This window comes from Vipera ursinii (assembly GCF_947247035.1).
Source record: "Vipera ursinii genome assembly, chromosome: 7".
Classification (NCBI taxonomy): domain Eukaryota; kingdom Metazoa; phylum Chordata; class Lepidosauria; order Squamata; family Viperidae; genus Vipera; species Vipera ursinii.
This window is the reverse complement of record NC_139521.1, coordinates 3,454,617-3,473,140: the sequence shown is the minus strand read 5'-3', so window position 1 is coordinate 3,473,140 and position 18,524 is coordinate 3,454,617. Positions and strand designations below refer to the sequence as shown.

Here is an 18,524-nt window from a genome sequence, read left to right as displayed (position 1 = left end):
TCTAGTCCAACCCCCCTGCTCAGGCAGGAAACCCTATACCATTTCAGACAAATGGCTGTCCAGTCTCTTCTTAAAAACTTCCAGTGTTGGAGCACTCACAGCTTCTGGAGGCAAGTTGTTCCACCGGTTAATTGTTCTCACTGTCAGGAAGTTTCTCCTTAGTTCCAGGTTGCTTCTCTCCTTGATTAGTTTCCATCCGTTGCTTCTTGTCCTGCTTTCAGGTGCTTTGGAGAATAGCTTGACTCCCTCTTCTTTGGGGCAGCCCCTGAGATACTGGAAGACTGCTATCCTGTCCCCCCTCGTCCTTCTCTTCCTTAAACTAGACATACCCAATTCCAGCAACCGTTCCTTATATGTTTTGGCCTCCAGTCCTCTAATTATCACTAGTTAATTAATTGTCCTCACTGTCAGAAAGTTTCTCCTTAGTTCTAGGTTGCTTCTCTCCTTGACTGTTTCCCATCTGTTGTTTCTTCTCCTGCCTTCAGGTGCTTTGGAGAAGAGCTTGACTCCCTCTTCTTTGGGGCAGCCCCTTAGATAGTGGAACACGGCTATCGCGTCAGCCCTGGTTCTTCTCTTCATTAAACTAGACATGCCAAATTCCAGCCACCGTCCCTTATGTGTTTTAGCCTCCAGTCCCCTGATCCTCTTGGTTGCTCTTCTCTGCACTCTTTCCAGAGTCTCGACATCTTTTTTTTTACATCGTGGTGACCAAAACTGGATGCAGCGTTCCATACGTGGCGTTATCAAGGCCATATAAAGCAGTATGAACATTTCCCGTGATCCTGATTCTGTCCCTCTGTTAATGCAGCCAAGGACCGTGTTGGCTTTTTTTGGCAGCTGAGGCTTCCGTCAGAATCCTCCAGAATCAACCTCTCCCTTGATCACTGGATTTCCTCATTCTTTGCACACTGGTCAGCTCTGAGGAGGAACTTGAGTTTCCTGGCTCACCTTCCCTATTTCTCAGCTCTTGTCTTCAAATCTTTCATACCATCTTTCTCTCCGGAAAGATTTTCTTCTCAAACATTTATCTCTGTTTTGTGACTGCCATTCAGTCAGTCATTGCCCAAAATGGCGCCATCCATGCCTTCTTTCCCAGGCAATCCAGAAGAAATAAGTGGGTCTCCACTCTCTCTCTCTCTCTCTTTCCCTATCTCTCTCTCTTTCTTTCTCTCTGTGTCTCTCTTTCTTTATCTTTCTCTTTGTCTCTGTCTCTTTCTCTCTCTGTCTCTCCTTCTGTCTCTTTCTGCCTCTCTTTGTCTCTCACTCTTTTTCTTTCTCTGTCTCTGTCTTTCTCTCTCTTTCTCTCTTTCTCTGTCTCTCTGTCTTTCTTTGTCTCTTTCTCTCTCTCTCTCTCACCTCTCTGTCTCTCTCTGTGTGTGTGTGTGTTTGTGTGTGTTGCTACTCTTTTCTACTTTCACGCAAGAGGTTACAAGGTGGCCAGAGTACCTGTGTGTCGATCGATTGACCATCCGCCATCAAGTTGGGGGGGGTCAACTCTTTGCGATCACCTAGACTTTCTCCAGAACGAAACAGTATCTAGAGCAATTGAAGCACACAGAGAAAGGCCACATCAAAATCCCACACACTTGTTCTTTCCAATGCGAACCTATTTAACCAGCGGCAGAAGCGAGCCGGAGAAATGTCTAATCTCCCTTCCATCACAGTTCCTGCCGTCCTCACCACCCTCTTCTCTTCCTAGTTGCCTGCTCCATCTTCTGAAGTCAGGAGCCCCTGTTTCTTTAGTTAAAACGGGTAGTCCTTTGACTTACAGCGGTTCGTTTACTGACCGTTCAAAGTGACAAAGGCAGTGGAAAAAAAGAGAACGATGGCCACTTTTCACACAACAGTTGCAGCATCGCCGCGGTCACGCCATCCAAAATATGGACACTTGGCAAATGACTCGGACTTATGACGGCTGCCGTGTCCCAGGGGCCGTGCGCGATCCCCTTTTGCAAACGTCTTGACGAGCAACGTCAAGGGGGAAAAGCCAGATTCGCTTAACAACCGTCTAACTGACTTGAAACGGCAGTGATTCTCTTAACAACCGTGGCAAGGAAGGTGGTAAAAACGGGGGCGAGACTCGCTAAACAAACGGTCCCCTTAGCCACAGAGACGTTGGGCTCCCTTGCGGTCGTACACCGAGGACCGCCTGTACATTTTAAAAGTCGATTTTTTTATTTTTGAAAAACTTGTGTAATGTTAAAATCCCCTAACGCAGAGGTCCCCAACCTTTTGGGCACCAGGAACCGGTTCCACGGGGAGAGGTTTTTCCATGGACTGGAGGGTGCGTGGTTTTGTGTGCTGCCTGCAACCCGCAGATGGGGCCTTGCTTGTTTGTGTGGACCGGTTGCTGGCATGCTGCGGCTCAGTACCGGTCCACGGACCGGGGGCTGGGGACCCTTGATTTAGAGCAGACCTCCCCAACCTCTTGGGCACCAGGGACCGGTTCTGTGGAGACAGGTTTTTCCACGGACCGGAGGGGGCGTGGTTTTGTGTGCTGCCTGCATCCCGCGGATGGGGCTTTGCTTGTTTGTGCGGACCAGTTGCTGGCATGCTGCGGCTCGGTACCGGTCCACGGACTGGGGGTTGGGGACCCCTGCCCTAATGTGTGTGTGTGTGTGTGTGTGTTTGTGTGTGTTATGTGCAATAATCGATGTCTGCTTGGGTTAATAACAGACATTTGACAGCTACATTCATCATTGGGGAATACATTTCTAGTTGTCAGGATGCGGACCAGCTGATGCACGAGAGAGGCCTATCCAAACTCTTTGGCTCACCTCCCGGCATTCGGACACAGATTTAGCCTCTCTCACTTTTTTTTTAATACCATTTATATCCCGCCCTTCTCCGAAGACTCAGGGCGGCTTACAAGCTTAGCAGTAGCCTTCATTCTATGTATATGCCTGCTTATTAGGGCTTTCACACACACACCCCAAGCGGCATTATTACAAAGTCAGCTGAATTGCCCCCAACAATCTGGGTCCTCATTTTACCTACCTGGGAAGGATGGAAGGCTGAGTCAACCTTGAGCCTGGTGGGACTCGAACCTGCACTAATTGCAGGCAGCTGGGGTTACTTAAGGAGGCATTAGCCCACTGCTCCACCAAGGCTCTTTGAAGACTCTTGTGGCCACAGAGGAGTATGTCCCTTTTCTGGCTGTGTTAGCTCCTGCTCCTTAGAGTCCAGCCAAAGCCTGACTTCTCTCTCGCGCTGAGCTGAAGCGCAGATACAGCTTCCATTTCTGTCCCAAAGGTGCTTCCCCCCCCAGCAGGCAACTGGACCTCTTTGCTTTTCCTTCAAAGGCCTTTAGTTTCTCATCCCAGAAGCTTCCTCAGCTCTGACTGGAGGGTGGGGAACAGAACGGATTTATACAGGTAGCCCACAACTGGCGACCGCAACTGAACCCAAACTTTCCGCTGTTAAGCGAGAGGTTTATTCAGTGGGTTTTTTCCCCCGTTTGGCGACTTTTCTTGCCACCGTCGCTAAGTGAATCGCAGCAGTTGTTAAGTTAGGATCCCTGGTTGTTAAGTGGATCTGGCTTTTCCCATCGGCTTTGCTGGCCAGAAAGTCGCGAAAGGGGAATCGGGTGACCCCGGGACACTGCAACCGTGATAAATGTGAGTCAGTCATCAAGCATCTGAATGTTGATCACGTGACCCTGGGGATGCTGCAAAGATTGTAACGGGGGAAAATGGCACTTTTTCAGTGCCGTTGTAACTTTGAATGCTCACTAAATGAACTGCTGTTAAGTCGAGGACTGCAGACCGCTGGTTGTTTGCCTTCTTGTAGAGAGTCCTTGAGGCCACTTGGAGGTTTGTCCGTGTCCTCAGGGTCCAAGGGGCCTTAACAACTCCCTAAAAGAAGGCAAAGGACCAGCCGTCTGCAAGGAGTATAAATCCTTCCATTCCCCACCATTCAACCAGAACCTGAAGAAGCTTCTGAGATGAGAAGCGAAACCTCTTCAAAGAAAAAAAATGACTTGCGTCACGGAAAAAGCACCCTTGGGACAACCATGTCCTGGATGACGGAGAATCTCCATAGACATCTTCCTTTCCTGAATGTTCTGAGAAGAATGCCCCATGAGCTGTTGCAAAGTCCTATTCCTCCCTCCTCGTCTTCTCTTTTTTGGGGGGGCTCCCCATGACCTCCATCCTCTTACTGGACGGGTTTCTACTTAGCCTCTCTTTTCAGGAGTTAACCCTTTACATAACTATGCCCTGTCTATAGAAAGCATCTTTTCTTCTTTTTCTCCCATCGTGAGCTTGGCTTCCAACTCCACTTCTCTCGGCTCTGAGCAGACACCGTAATGGAGGCCACCCTATCCCAGCCTCAACCATTGAGTTTCTTTTGATATTTCTGCACTATCACCAATTTGGTGCCATCCTTCCAAATTCGGTCCAACCCTTCCCTTCGCACAAATCCATTATGGGATTTTTAGTCAGCCTCAGCTGAAAGATTTAATATCCATTCTACTCACGGCTGTCCCCGGTGCCGACATGATCTAGAATGGTTTTTTTTTTCTTTTTTCTTTTCTGAAATTGGAATAAGGAAGCCTAAAGAAAATGTATAATTTTGGCATGGGATCGTTAGGCCTTCGCGTCAGATTTAAAATGTAAATAAAATGTCCGTCTCTCAGGAATGCCTTTTTTTTTTTTAGCACGTACGCTTTGGGAAAGAACGCCTGGTAGAGCAGACGGTAATAAATAAATCGGTTGCATACAATCGTCCTTGTGTATTTTTTTCCCCACCCCCCCGGAGACAGTATTTGCAAGTTCTTTTAGAATGTTCTTATTTTTTCCCCCCTCCCAACAATGTATGGAGAGATCTCAGGTAAGAACGAAGGGATGAGGAGGAACATCTGGCTTAAGGGCAGAGAGGAATGCAGCCAGCTTGGCCAGCCATGGCTTCCCTGGTCTCCTTAAGGTGGGGTGGGGGAAATTTCCGGAGACTTCTTGCTTCTCCTGCAGGGACCATCCCCACCTCCGTCATCCCACTGCCTGTTTTCCTGAGCCACGCCCGAGACCCCCGTCCCGATGTTGCCTCGGCCCTCTTTCTTCTACGTGGTCTCGGATCATAAGGCCCAAGATCCAGCCATGGAGTCCGTCGTTTTGGCCCTCCAGCTTCTGGGGAATCGCTTTTAAATCCGTCCGCCTTAGTTTTCCTTCGGCACTGCTAAGGCCGGCGGTTTTTCTCCAGCGGGAAGCCAAACGTGTCAAAGCGTGGATCTTTTTCTTTTTCTTTCATGAAAGGAGATTGGTGGAGACCAGGGTCGAATTTAAATTTCATTAACTGTCAATCAGAAAGAGAAAGAGAAAGCTGAATGGATTACGTAGATGCTCAGCAACTGCTCAACAATCCGGGTCCTCATTTTACCGACTTCAGAAGGATGGAAGGCTGAGGCAACCCTGAGCTGGTCAGGATCGAACTCCTGGCAGTGAGCAGAGTTTGCCCACAATACTGCATTCTAATGACTGCGCCACCAGATATAGAATAGGTGATGATAGATAGATAGATAGATAGATAGATAGATAGATAGATAGATAGATAGATAGATAGATGATAGATAATAGAGAGCAGGGGTAGAGCAATAGCAATAGCAATAGCATATAATGCTTCACATTGCTTTATAGCCAGTTTACAGACTCAGCATTTTGTCCCCCAACAATCTGGGTCCTCATTTCACGGACCTCGGAAGGACAGAAAGCTGAGCCAACCTTGAACCGGTCAGGATCGAACTCCTGGCAGTGGGCAGAGTTAGCCTGCAATATTGCATTCTAATGACTGGACCACCAGATATAGAATAGGTGATGATAGATAGATAGATAGATGATAGATAGATAGATAGATAGATAGATAGATAGATAGATAGACAGACAGACAGATAGATAATAGAAGATAGTTGATAATGATAGATAGATAGATGATAGATAGATAGATAGATAGATAGATAGATAGATAGATAGATATAGATAGATAGATGATAGATAATAGAAAGCAGGGGTAGAGCAATAGCAATAGCATATAACGCTTCACAGTGCTTTATAGCCCTCTAAGCAGTTTACAGAGTCAGCATTTTGCCCCCCAACAATCTGGGTCCTCATTTCATGGACCTCGGAAGGAAAAGCATTTGCTCTGCCTTCAGTCTCTCTTCACTTCATTAAAGCTCCAACAAAAGACAAAACTTTGCTGCTGTTGACACTGGGCTCCCAAACTCAAATACAGGCAGTCCTCAACTTACAACAGCTCATTTAGCAACCATTCAAAGTTACAACGGCCCTTTAAAAAAAGGTGACCTAGGATGGTTTTTCACCCTTAACAATCGTGGCGACCTGATCACGTCGTGCTGATCAAAATTCAGAAGCTCGGCAGCTGGTTCATATTTATGACGGTCGCCGTGTCCCCCCCCCGTGTGTGTGTGTGTGTGTCACGCGATCCCCTTTTTGTGACCTCCAGACAAGCAATGATTCACTTAACAACCGTGGAACTAATTTAACAACTGCAGCGATTCTCTTGACAAATGCGGCAAGGAGAGGTCATAAAATGGGGCAAAGCTCCCTTGACAAATGTCTCACTTTAGCAACGTTCAATTTGGGGGGCCTCAATTTTGGGGGTTAAATCGAACGCCGCCTGCATCACGACTAACTCAGGAGAGAGAAGCAAGCGATAACGAAAAACCTCCATCCTTTGTGACATCCGTAAATCCGGGTCCACTTCGCCCTCCCTCTGTAAGCAAATCAAAAAGCTGGGATCGGATTCACCAATGTGGCACCCCGTTACCCCAAAAGAAACTCTTATTTGTGTAAGAATGATTCCCGCAAGGAGGTAAGGCTGTTTCTTTGCAGTTTCAATTTACCTGGAAGGAAGGAGCTATCCGAGGGACACGAAATAAGCCATTTTCTATCAAACAGGTTTAATGTTGCTTCCTTTTTTTCTTTTTCTTTTTTCTCTCTCTCTTTCTCCTCCTCCTCCTCCTCCTCCCCAGGCAAAATTAAACGTTGGCTTTGGTGATCATTTTCTCCAATAGATTCATCATTCTCTCCTGCAGTTGCAGAGTCTGGACTTGGATAATGTTCTGCTGGTCCAATGTCCGTCGAACCTCCCGGCACGTTTCCTCCATGGCTCTGCTCAGCTTCTTCTGCTCTTCCAACATGGCTTCCATCAACTTCAGCTTCTTCTTTTGGAAACTGCAGCTTTGCACTTTCCTTTTCTTCACCGGCCGCTCTTCTGCTCTGAAACGGAAAGGACTTGGCGTTAGAACCCGCCTTTGGGCAACGCGATCCTCTTCCCAACGGGGCGAGATCAAAAACGGGAAAGGGCACCTCCCACCCAACCCGCATAATAACCAAGACGGGGTAACGCAGAATGGTTAAAAATAAAGAGAAAAGTGTTCTGTACCAGCCTTCTACCGGCCCTGCAGAAAAGGCAGGGACAACCCCTTTTACAAGAAGGCAAGAGGCTGGAACTAAGCCTGCCAAATTTATGGATACAAAAGCAAACAAGACACGAACCATGAAACAGGAACTATTCAAGCGGTTGCCTTCAGCAAACCAGCCCTCCCACGCATTCCCCTTTTATACAGTTCAGGGCGTGGCTTCTCTCTGCCTCCTTCCGAGGTGCCCCATTGCCTTCCTCTGTTTACTCCTGATTGACTGCCTCCTGCATCGGGCGTCCTTGAACAGGGCCAGCTGTGGGTCATCTTCATCCACGCTGTCAGGCTCACACAGCTGGGTCTGCGTCGTGACCAGGTGGGAGGGGCCTGGCTGAGGGCTCTCATCAGCAAGCTCTCCAACCCCCTCAGCAAGCTCTTCAACACCCCCCTCCTTCTCCTCCTCTGAGTCGTCCGACCCAACTGCCGAACCCACAGCTGGCCCTGTATCACAACAAAAAGCTCGAAAAGCTACTGGCAGAAAAAGCAGGAGATTTGATGGACCTTGGGGGGTCCCGGTGGAGCATCGCTTAAATACGGGCCAGTTGTGTGCGGCGGCAGCCAAAAAAGCGAATGCAATCCTTATATAAACAGAGGTGTAGAATCGAAAGCACGTGAAGTATTAGTACCGCTTTATAAAGCCTTAGTTATAAGGCCGCCCCTGGAATACGCCGTCCAGTTCTGGTCACCACATTACAAAAAAAAAAAAAGTTGGGACTTTGGGGGAAAAGTGCAGAGAAGAGCAACTAGGCTGATGAAAGGCCTGGAGACTAAAACACGTGAAGAACGGTCGCAGGATTTGGGGTTGGCCAGTCTAAAGAGAGGAAGGACTAGGGGGGACATGATAGCAGTATTCCAGTATTTGAGGGGCTGCCCCAAAGAGGAGGAGGGGGTCCACTTATTTTCCAAAGCACCTGAAGGCAGGACAAGAAGCAAACGGATGGAAACTGATCAAGGAGAGAAGCAACCTGGAATTAAGGAGAAACTTTCTGACTGTGAGAACAATTAACCAGTGGGACAGAAGTTACGGGCGCTCCATCACTGGAGGTTTTTAAGAAAAGACAGGACAGCCCCCTCTGTGTGAAGTGGTGTAAGGTCTCCTGCTTGAGCAGGGGGCTGGACTAGAAGACCTCTAAAGGTCCCTTCCAGCTCTATTCTGATTGATTGATTGATTGATTGAAATGGTATAGGATCTCCTGCTTGAGCAGGGGGCTGGACTAGAAGACCTCCAAGGTCCCTTCCAGGTCTATTCTGATTGATTGAAATGGTATAGGATCTCCTGCTTGAGCAGGGGGCTGGACTAGAAGACCTCCAAGGTCCCTTCCAGCTCCATTCTGATTGATTGATTGATTGATTGAAATGTTCCTTCCTCGTTTCTTTGTTGAAAAAAGCAACAACACCCCACCTTAATTCAAAGTTTGATCTGAATGGTTCGCTGGTACAAATTTGCCGTAGGCGTCTCTTCCTGCTTTACAACACTCCACCCACCTCGGCACTTTTCCTTGTGACCTCCCAACCACGCCAGTGCCAAACGCATAAGGTTCGAAAGTAAAAAAATAATAATAATGTGGGTGCTTTACCTTAATTTATACGAAATGAGGCTGGAGGAGCTGTCTGAATGGGCGTCTTCGAAGAATTCCTCCCGTCCTTCGTAGGTGAACTGATTATACGGCAAATAGAGAGGAGCTGATTTGGTAGAGGGTGACTGCGACGCCTCCGTTTGGGAGGTGGAAGGACCTGGTTGCTGGCCATCGTGAACTTTCACGTCATTGTGCTCCGAGACTTTGGATAAAATTCTATCAATGGTTTTGAAATAAGGCCAATCAGGAGCCAAGGTTTCGCTATCTGTCATGCATTTTAATTTCCTGCGACGATAAAAGCACAATCATGTACGCCGACATGCATCACACACGGGAATAAAAGAGATCGACCTAAACCAGGGGGGGTCTTCAAACATGGCCCTTTGATGACTGGTGGACTTCAACTCCCAGAATTCCTCAGCCAGGCGTGCCTGGCTGAGGAATTCTGCGAGTTGAAGTCCACCAGTCATGAACGGGCCACGTTTGAAGACCCCTGCTTGTGGACTTCTACTCCCAGAATTCCTCAGCCAGGCATGCTGGCTGAGGAATTCTGGGATTTGAAGTCCACAAATCATGAACGGGCCAAGTTTGAAGACCCCTGCCATAAAGCATAGCGTCTAATAGCTAAAGGAATTTTAGCACCCCCAAAAAACTTCTGTCTACTTCGACTGACTCTGTTAGGAAGGCTTCTGTCTAAAAATCAAAAATTTAATCCGTAGATACCTTCTCTTCAGATCTGACTCTGGCGACAGCTAAAAGACGTAATACAGATAGTCCTCACCTTGTAACGTCTCACTTAGTGATGGTTCCACGTTACAGCAGCAGTGAAATAAAGCGACCGTTTTTCCACATGACCGTGGTGGCATCCGCTTGGTTACGTGACCAAAATTCAGACTAATTTAAGACCTGCAGTGATTTGCTTAGCTTAGCAGCTGTGCCAACAAAGGTCGTAAACTGGGACAAAATTCACTTAACAACTGCCTCCGTCAGCAACAGAAATTTTGGGCTCCATTTTTGTCATCGTAAGTTGAGGACTGCCTGTAACATTTCGGTGGCACCGCCAAGCTATCCGTTGGAACTTATTATAATGATTTTTTTTTTAAAAAAATTGTTTCGGTATTTCGGGAATGTTCCGAAGAATCACAGCTGCAGCTACCTAGCTTTAGAATTGTTTATTTACCAAGTGTGATTGGACACACACACAAGGAATTTGCCTCCCGGGGGACAGAAGCTCTCAGTGTACGTGCAAGCAACAAGGGATAAATCATGATCATAGTCGTAAAATACAGTCATCGTAAATCATAAGATACAGCACTCGGTGATTGTCCTAGGGTACTAAATAAAAGCAGTCAACACAAATCCTAAGATACAAACAACAAAGTGATAATCATCAGAAGCAAAAGGAATCAAGAAACAGGAAAGGTGGGAAGGGTAATATTAATACAGCCCTACTAACATAGTTTGACATCCCAGGGCATAAGAATTACTGGGAATTAGTTGTTCAGCAGAGCGATGGCATGGGGGGAAAAAAACTGTCCTTACATCCATACACATACACACACACACAAGGTTGTACTTGTCAAAACAGACTGCATCAGTTTCTTCAGAAGGGGTGTGTGTGTGTAAAGGTAAAGGTAAAGGTTCCCCCGCACATGCGTGCTAGTCGTTTCCAACTCTAGGGGCCGGTGCTCATCTCCATTTCAAAGCCGAAGAGCCAGCGCTTGTCCGAGGACATCTCCGTGGTCATGTGGCCGGCATGACTAGACGCCAAAGGCGCACGGAACGCTGTTACCTTCCCACCGGAGTGGTCCCTGTTTTCCTACTTGCATTTTTACGTGCTTTCGAACTGCTAGGTTGGCAGAAGCTGGGACGTGTAACAGGCGCTCACTCTGTTAACATGGCACTCGGGATTCGACCCGCCAAACCGCCGACCTTCTGATCCGACAAGCTCAGCCCCCGGTAACCTCCCTCCGAGGGGAAATGTTAACAATCTCCTGGATGCACTCAGCCCCCCGCCCCATCCGCAAAGGAGCTAAGAAAGGAATGGATCCAGGTCACAGGGGGATTCCTAGGGACTTTTTTTTTAATGTCCATAAGCTAGAAGAAATTCAGGGTGGTGTGGAGTGAGTCGTCGCCCCTGTCATTAGCAATCTTTGTCCAAAGCAAAGGGGTGGTGACCATCTCCTCCTTATCCATCCTCAACTGCTCTGAAAGGAAAATTATCGGGCGTAGCAAGAGCCCTTAGACTTATGTACCACTTCACAGTGATTGACAGCCCTCTCTAAGCGGTTTAGAGTCGGGGTCCTCATTTTACTGACCTCGGAAGGATTGAAGGTCAAGTCAACCTTGATCCGTTCAGGATCAAACTCCTGACAGTTGGCAGAGCCAGCCTGCAATGCTGCTTTCTAACTACTGCGCCACCATGGGAAGGAAGGAAGGAAGGAAGGAAGGAAGGAAGGAAGGAAGGAAGGAAGGAAGGAGGGAAGGAAGGAAGGAAGGAAGGAAGGAAAGGAAGGAATAGTCCTTAAGACTTATATACCGCTTCACATTGCTTGACAGCCCTCTCTAAGCGGTTTAGAATCAGCTTATGGCCCCCAACAATCCAGGTCCTCATTTTACCGACCTCGGAAGGACGGAAGGCGGAGTCAACCTTGAGCCCATTAGGATCGAACTCCCGGCAGCCGGCAGAGTCAACCTGCAATGCTGCATTCTTACCCCTGCGCCACCCCCACCATGCCTCTTCTCGCAAGGCTTAGCATGTCTACTCTTTTGGTCCTGCCTTAAATTATTTGAGACAAGCCATGTCAACGTGAATTCCTGAGGCTTTCCAACTCCCGAGTGTGGATGTTGAAGACTCCCCTCCCACCCAATTAAAAAATGGGGACTTTATCAACAAACCAGGGACCACATGCCAGGACCTGGGAAGGCATATTCTACTGGACAGCAGGCTGGTCAGTATCAGAAGAACCCCTAGGTTGTCTCTGCCTCCCGTCTTCAATTGCAAGGATTCACACCTAGAAATGATCAGCTCTTCGGTCCCAAACACGGCACGTATGAGAATGCCACCCATCCCCCACTTCGGAATCGGACCTGAAACTCAGGTGGACGAATCTTAAGCAGATGCAATATTAAAAGATCCTTGGTAGACGACGTATCTTCAGTCGACTAGGTTTTTATAATACGTGCCAAATTTGCTGTTAATTCATTACTCAATCAGGGATAAATGTAGTTCTGAGTTCAGACTGACCTGGTGTTCACCTTGGAACTGGAGATCTCGGTGATCTGACCATCTAGATCTCTAGTTGAGGGACTGGGTCACAAATGGAGATTGACAACGCGTTGCTTCCCCTGACATGTTTATCTCTTTCTTGCCCCAATTATAGATAGATAGATAAATAGATAGATAGATAGATAGATAGATAGATAGATAGATAGATATAGATAGAGATAGATAGATGATAGATAGATAGATAGATAGATAGATAGATAGATAGATAGATAGATAGATAGATAGAGATAGAGATAGATAGATAGATAGATAGATAGATATAGATAGATAGATAGATAGATAGATAGATAGATAGATAGATAGAGATAGATAGATAGATAGATAGATAGATAGATAGATAGATAGATAGATAGATAGATAGACAGACAGACAGACAGACAGACAGACAGACAGACAGACAGAAAGATAGATAGATGGATAGGTGACTGGGTTGGTGGATGGATGGATGGATGGATGGATGGATGGATAGATAGATAGATAGATAGATAGATAGATAGATAGATAGATAGATAGATAGATAGATAGATAGATAGATGATAGATAGATAAATGATATAGACAGACAGACACAGGTGATAAATGTATTTAAGCTAACTGTATTTAAACACCAATTCACAGACCAAGCTGAGAGGTGTACCAAAGTCCATGACAAACGTGCATTTGCAGATTTGAACCTAACTAGAATTTCAACCATTGCTACTTAGAACAATTCATTTTGTGACCGTTCAAAGTTACAAGCTGGCCGCAGAGTTGACAACTCCAAAAGCATTTCTTCCTCCTTTCCATCTGTCTCTCTCCCCCCCACTCCTCTTTTTTGCTCTTAGAGAAGGAAAAAAAATGAGGAGCACAAAGACCGGGATAAATTCAAACCTACGGAACGCTTTCTGCCTTTTTTAAACTTTCCCGATCCGTTCCTGCAATATCTCCAGGGCTACAACATCAGACCTGAAGCCCATCAGAATTCAAACTCTTTGCCTAAGCAGAAACTTGTTGGGGAAAGTTTCCCCTCCGGTGAAAATTACACCGCGTTGAGGAGGAGGAGGAGGAGGAGGAGGCAAAAAAGTCAAGATGGCAGCCTTTAATGCCGTGCAGGGCGAGCCCTGCCCTGCTTTGGGTGCGGAGACCCCGAGGAAAAGTCAAATAAAATATACTTCACATCTTAAAATGTTTTTCAGGGCTATTTTGAAGTTGCACTCAGTTGACTGAGGGAGGACTAGATGACCTCCTAACTCAGGGGTAGGCAACCTTGGCTCTTTTATGACTGGTGGACTTCAACTCCCAGAATTCCTGAGCCAGCCATGCTGAGGTGAAAGGGGGAGGTTTCCAAGCTGAGCCATGCTGTCTGAGGAATTCTGGGAGTTGAAGTCCACAAGTCATGAAGGGGCCATGGCTGGCTCAGGAATTCTGGGAGTTGAAGTCCACCAGTCATAAAAGAGCCATGGTTGCCCACCCCTGTCCTAACTCAAGCCAGGAGGCACTTCTGAATAACTTTGTTAGCCTGGCAGGATCGCGCATTGAGAAAAAGGAGACAGCCAAGGCGCTCGGATCGCCCGGCGTGCATTTAATGTCCTCCAAGAACAGATCTGGACAAATAAGAACCGTGCCCTCCTCTCTTTCGGCGGGCACGAACGGCATTTTCAAGGTCCCCTGTCTGGAGAGGCCAGGCTGGGTGGTTTCAGGGGCAAAAGGCACCAAGATTGGCACAGTTTCCCTGGGAAAGCTTGACTGGTCTGCTCTTATGCCCTGCAGAAGCACTTGGTGCCACTCTGGACCAAGCTTGCTTGCCTGGCATCCTTGGCGGCTGTCGGTGGCCGGTGGCTTTCGGGCTGCCCTGTTCCCCCAGCAAGGCTGCTGGCACCTTTGTGGGTGAACCCCAAATCCTACTCCTGGGCAGAGGGGATCGATTCCCCAGAGAGGCCCAAAACGGCATCTTCTGTTCCTCCGGCCGCTTACCTGTACTGGAAGGTCATGTTGGTGATTTTGATCTTGATCTCTTCTCCGTGCCGGATTTCGCCCGTCATTTCGAAGAGTTTGTTGGCCATTTTCTCGTAAACTTTGGCGTTCCTCTTGGTCTGCTTGAGCTCCTCAAAGAATTCTTCCCAGACCAGCATCAGACCCCGCATCTCGGCTTCGGTCCAGTTGCGTGCCCGGCGATGCTTCTCGCTCTGGGTGGACAGCAGGCATCCAGCCGGGGCCGAGGCTGCAGCCATAGCAGCTGCCGCCCGAGGAAGCTCTTCGCGCGCGCGCACACACACACACACACAAGCACACACACACTCGCACACACACACAGACAGACAGCCCGGGCAAGCGCAACCCTCGGTTGGGCGCGCAAGATGGGGCCTACATCTGACAGGCTGGAATTTAGCTAAAAGCTTTTAAACAGAGGGACGTCATTTCGATGTCACGTTTCCATAGCAACCGAGCAACTGCATAAGCTACCAACAACAAAAACCTTTTAACTGAAAGGCAAAGAATCAGGACAAAGTTGACAGGCCATCAATATTAAAGCTTTTAACCACATTAGGCTTAACTAAGCTGCACACTCACCCGCCCGTGCACACAAACACACACACACACACACACACACACACACACACACACACACACAGAGGCAGGCAGGCAAGCAAGGCAAGGCCGGGCCCCCTGCATCCCTCCCCATCGGAGCAGCCTCCATCTCAGCCGCCAGGCAGCTGAAAAGGCCGGCCTGCAAGGGATGCAAATCCCCTGCCTCGCAAGCCTTTATGGCAGAGCCGGCATCTGCCTGTGTGGGTCAGGGGTCTCTCTCTGGGGAATCCCCCCACCACCACGCAGCCTCGGCTCTGGCTCAGCTGCTGCAGGGCAAGTGCCCACAGTGCCAGAGAGGGTGGGATATCCTGGAGGTTGTGGTCTTCCCAGTTGCAATGTATGGCAGTGAAAGTTGGACCATAAGAAAGGCTGAGCGCCAAAGAATCAAGACCTTTGAACTGTGGTGCTGGAGAAGACTCCTGTGAGTCCCTTGGACTGCAAGGCGATCAAACCGGTCAGTCCTAGAGGAGATCAATCCTGACTGCTCTTTAGAAGGCCAGATCATGAAGTGGAAACTCAAATACTTTGGCCACCTAATGAGAAGGAAGGACTCGCTGGAGAAGAGCCTCATGCTGGGAAAGATTGAGGGCAATAGAAGAAGGGGATGACAGAGAAGGAGGTGGCTGGATGGAGTCACTGAAGCAGTAGGCGTGAGCCTAAAGGGACTCCAGAAGATGGTAGAGGACAGGAAGGCCTGGAGGAACGTTGTCCATGGGGTTGCGATGGGCCGGACACAACTTCGCAACTAACAACAACATATCTATATCTATATATCTATATCTATGTCTATATCTATATCTATATCTCATTGGCCACCTAATGAGAAGGAAGGACTCACTGGAGAAGAGCCTCATGCTGGGAAAGATTGAGGGCAAGAGAAGAAAGGGACGACAGAGAATGAGGTGGATGGATGGAGTCACTGAAGCAGGAGGCGTGAGTTTAAATGGACTCCAGAAGATGGTAGAGGACAGGAAGGCTGGAGGAACATTGTCCATGGGGTCGCGATGGGTCAGACACGACTTCCCAGCTAACAACAACAAAAATATCCCACCCAGGAAATGGGTATGGCCAGTTTAGAGAAAAGAAGGACTTGGAGTAACGTGATAGCAGTATTCCAGTATTTGAGCGGGGGTCAACCTATTCTGCAAAGCATCTGACAAGCAGTTGGTTGAGGCGAAACCTGGCTCAAAAATACTAGCCGTGAAAGGGATCGCAGAGTCCCAGCGGACGATCGCTTAAATATAAGCCGGCAGTGTGCGGCGGCAGCCAAAAGAGCTAACACAATCCTTGGTTTTATAAGCAGAGGCGTAGAATCAAGATCACGTGAAGTATGAATACCGCTTTGTAAAACCTTAAGTAAGATCACACCTGGAGCGCTGCGTTCAGTTTTGTTCACCCCGTTAGAAAAAAAAGATGCTGAGACTCTGAAAAAAAAAGTGCAGAGAAGACCAACTAAGGTGACGAAAGGCCTGGAGACTAAAACATAGGAGGAACGGTTGCAGGATTTGGGAATAGCCAGTCCAGACAAAAGAAGGACTAGGGGGGACATGGTGGCAGTATTCCGATATTTGAGGGGCTGCCACAAAAAGAGGAGGGGGTCAACCTATTCTCCAAAGCACCTGAAGGCAGGACCAGAAGCAACGGATGGAAATTCATCAAGGAGAGAAACAAGGACTGGGGGGGGGACACATGACAGCAGTATTGCAATATTTGAGGGGCCACCCCAAAGAGGAGGGGGTGTGTGCCAACTTATTTTCCAAAGCACCAGAAGGCAGGAGAAGAAGCAACGGATGGAAACTAACCAAGGAGATAAGCAACCTGGAACTAAAGAGATACTTCCTGACAGTGAGGACAATTAACCAGTGGAACAGCTTTGCCTTCAGATGTTGTGGGCGCTTCAATCGCTGAAGGTTTTTTAAAGAAGAGACTGGACAGTCAGTTGTCTGGAATGGTATAGGGTCTCCTCTTGAGCAGGGGGTTGGACTAGAAGACCTCCAAGGTCCCTTTCAGTTCTATTCTGGAATTGAAATCGAAAGGAGTCTTGCTGGGGTGCCAGCACGGATGATGTTACCTAGTTGGGTCATGAAACATCTGCAAGTAAGCAAGCAAGGTCAGAGAGCACCAAGGACCCCACAGTCCTCCTCCTCCACTTCACAAACCTTACTCCCTTCTAACACTAGTTGGGTCATGAAACCTCTGCAAGAAAACAACTAAGCTCAGAGTGCACCAAGGACCCCCAGTCTTCCTCTTCCTCCTCCATTCCATAAACCCCCCTCCTTTCTAGCACTGATGATGTTACTTAGTTTGCGTCATGAAACATCTGCAAGAAAACAAGCAAGCTCAGAGATCACTAAGGACCAGAGTCTTCTTCCTCCTCCTCTCTGTAAATTCCACTCCCTTCTAGCACTGATGATGTTACCTAGTTTGGGTCATGAAACGTCTGCAAGAAAACCACCCAGCTCAGAGAGCAGCAAGGACCCCACAGTCCTTTCCTCCTCCTCCTCTTCCTCCTCCTCCTCCTCCTCCTCTTCCTCCTCCTCCTCTTCCTCCTCCTCCTCCTCCTCGCTGCAAACTCTTCTCCCTTCTGGCACTGATGATGTTACTTAGTTTGCGTCATGAAACATCTGCAAGAAAACAAGCAAGCTCAGAGATCACTAAGGACCAGAGTCTTCTTCCTCCTCCTCCTCCTCTCTGTAAATTCCACTCCCTTCTAGCACTGATGATGTTACCTAGTTTGGGTCATGAAACGTCTGCAAGAAAACCACCCAGCTCAGAGAGCAGCAAGGACCCCACAGTCCTTTCCTCCTCCTCCTCTTCCTCCTCCTCCTCCTCCTCCTCTTCCTCCTCCTCCTCCTCCTCGCTGCAAACTCTTCTCCCTTCTGGCACTGATGATGTTACTTAGTTTGCGTCATGAAACATCTGCAAGAAAACAAGCAAGCTCAGAGATCACTAAGGACCAGAGTCTTCTTCCTCCTCCTCTCTGTAAATTCCACTCCCTTCTAGCACTGATGATGTTACCTAGTTTGGGTCATGAAACGTCTGCAAGAAAACCACCAAGCTCGGACAGCACCCAGGAGCCCTCATTTCAACCCTGAGCTGCAAATATTCTCCTTTACTGATAAGCAAATAGCATTTTGTTTTCGTGAAACAAAGCAGCAAGATCCAGATATCTACAAGAGCAGGCTCATTGGAAACTCGAAGGGAGAAAAGTAAGTAAAGGTCAAGGTTCCCCCGCACATGCGTGCTAGTCATTTCCGACTCTAGGGGCCGGTGCTCATCTCCGTTTCAAAGCCGAAGAGCCAGCGCTTGTCCGAAGACGTCTCCGTGGTCATGTGGCCGACATGACTAGACGCCAAAGGCGCACGGAACGCTGTTACCTTCCCACCGGAGTGGTCCCTATTTTTCTACTTCCATTTTTACGTGCTTTCGAACTGCTAGGTTGGCAGAAGCTGGGACGCGTAACAGGTGCTCACTCTGCTAGGCGGCACTTGGGATTCGACCTGCCAAACTGCCGACCTTCTGATTGACAAGCTCAGCGTCCTAACCCACTGAGCCACCACGTCCCTAGCTGAAAAGTAGTGGGTCTTTTTTTCAGCTGCCCTTTGATTTTAGACCAATGAAAAGCAGTTCCCTGTTTTTTTAGTTAAATAACGCAGATACAC

At 48.1% G+C, this 18,524-nt stretch overlaps 1 protein-coding gene across 2 annotated transcripts; it reads right to left on the bottom strand.

The window, feature by feature from the left end:
• Nucleotides 1–4,632: 4,632 nt before the first annotated feature.
• MSANTD1 (Myb/SANT DNA binding domain containing 1) lies at nucleotides 4,633–15,047 on the bottom strand. Of its 2 annotated transcripts, XM_083367578.1 has the most exons (4): nucleotides 14,248–15,047; nucleotides 9,007–9,291; nucleotides 6,854–7,224; nucleotides 4,633–5,289 (listed from the first exon to the last, which is right to left on the bottom strand). In XM_083367578.1, exons 1-4 carry the CDS (start codon nucleotides 14,502–14,504, stop codon nucleotides 5,276–5,278), a joined length of 927 nt encoding a protein of 308 aa, XP_083223704.1. In that variant the 5' UTR covers nucleotides 14,505–15,047; the 3' UTR covers nucleotides 4,633–5,275. The 2 variants fall into 2 exon arrangements, with proteins under 2 accessions (XP_083223704.1, XP_083223705.1); XM_083367579.1 differs by lacking the exon at nucleotides 4,633–5,289 and having other exon boundaries at nucleotides 6,856–7,229.
• Nucleotides 15,048–18,524: the final 3,477 nt, after the last annotated feature.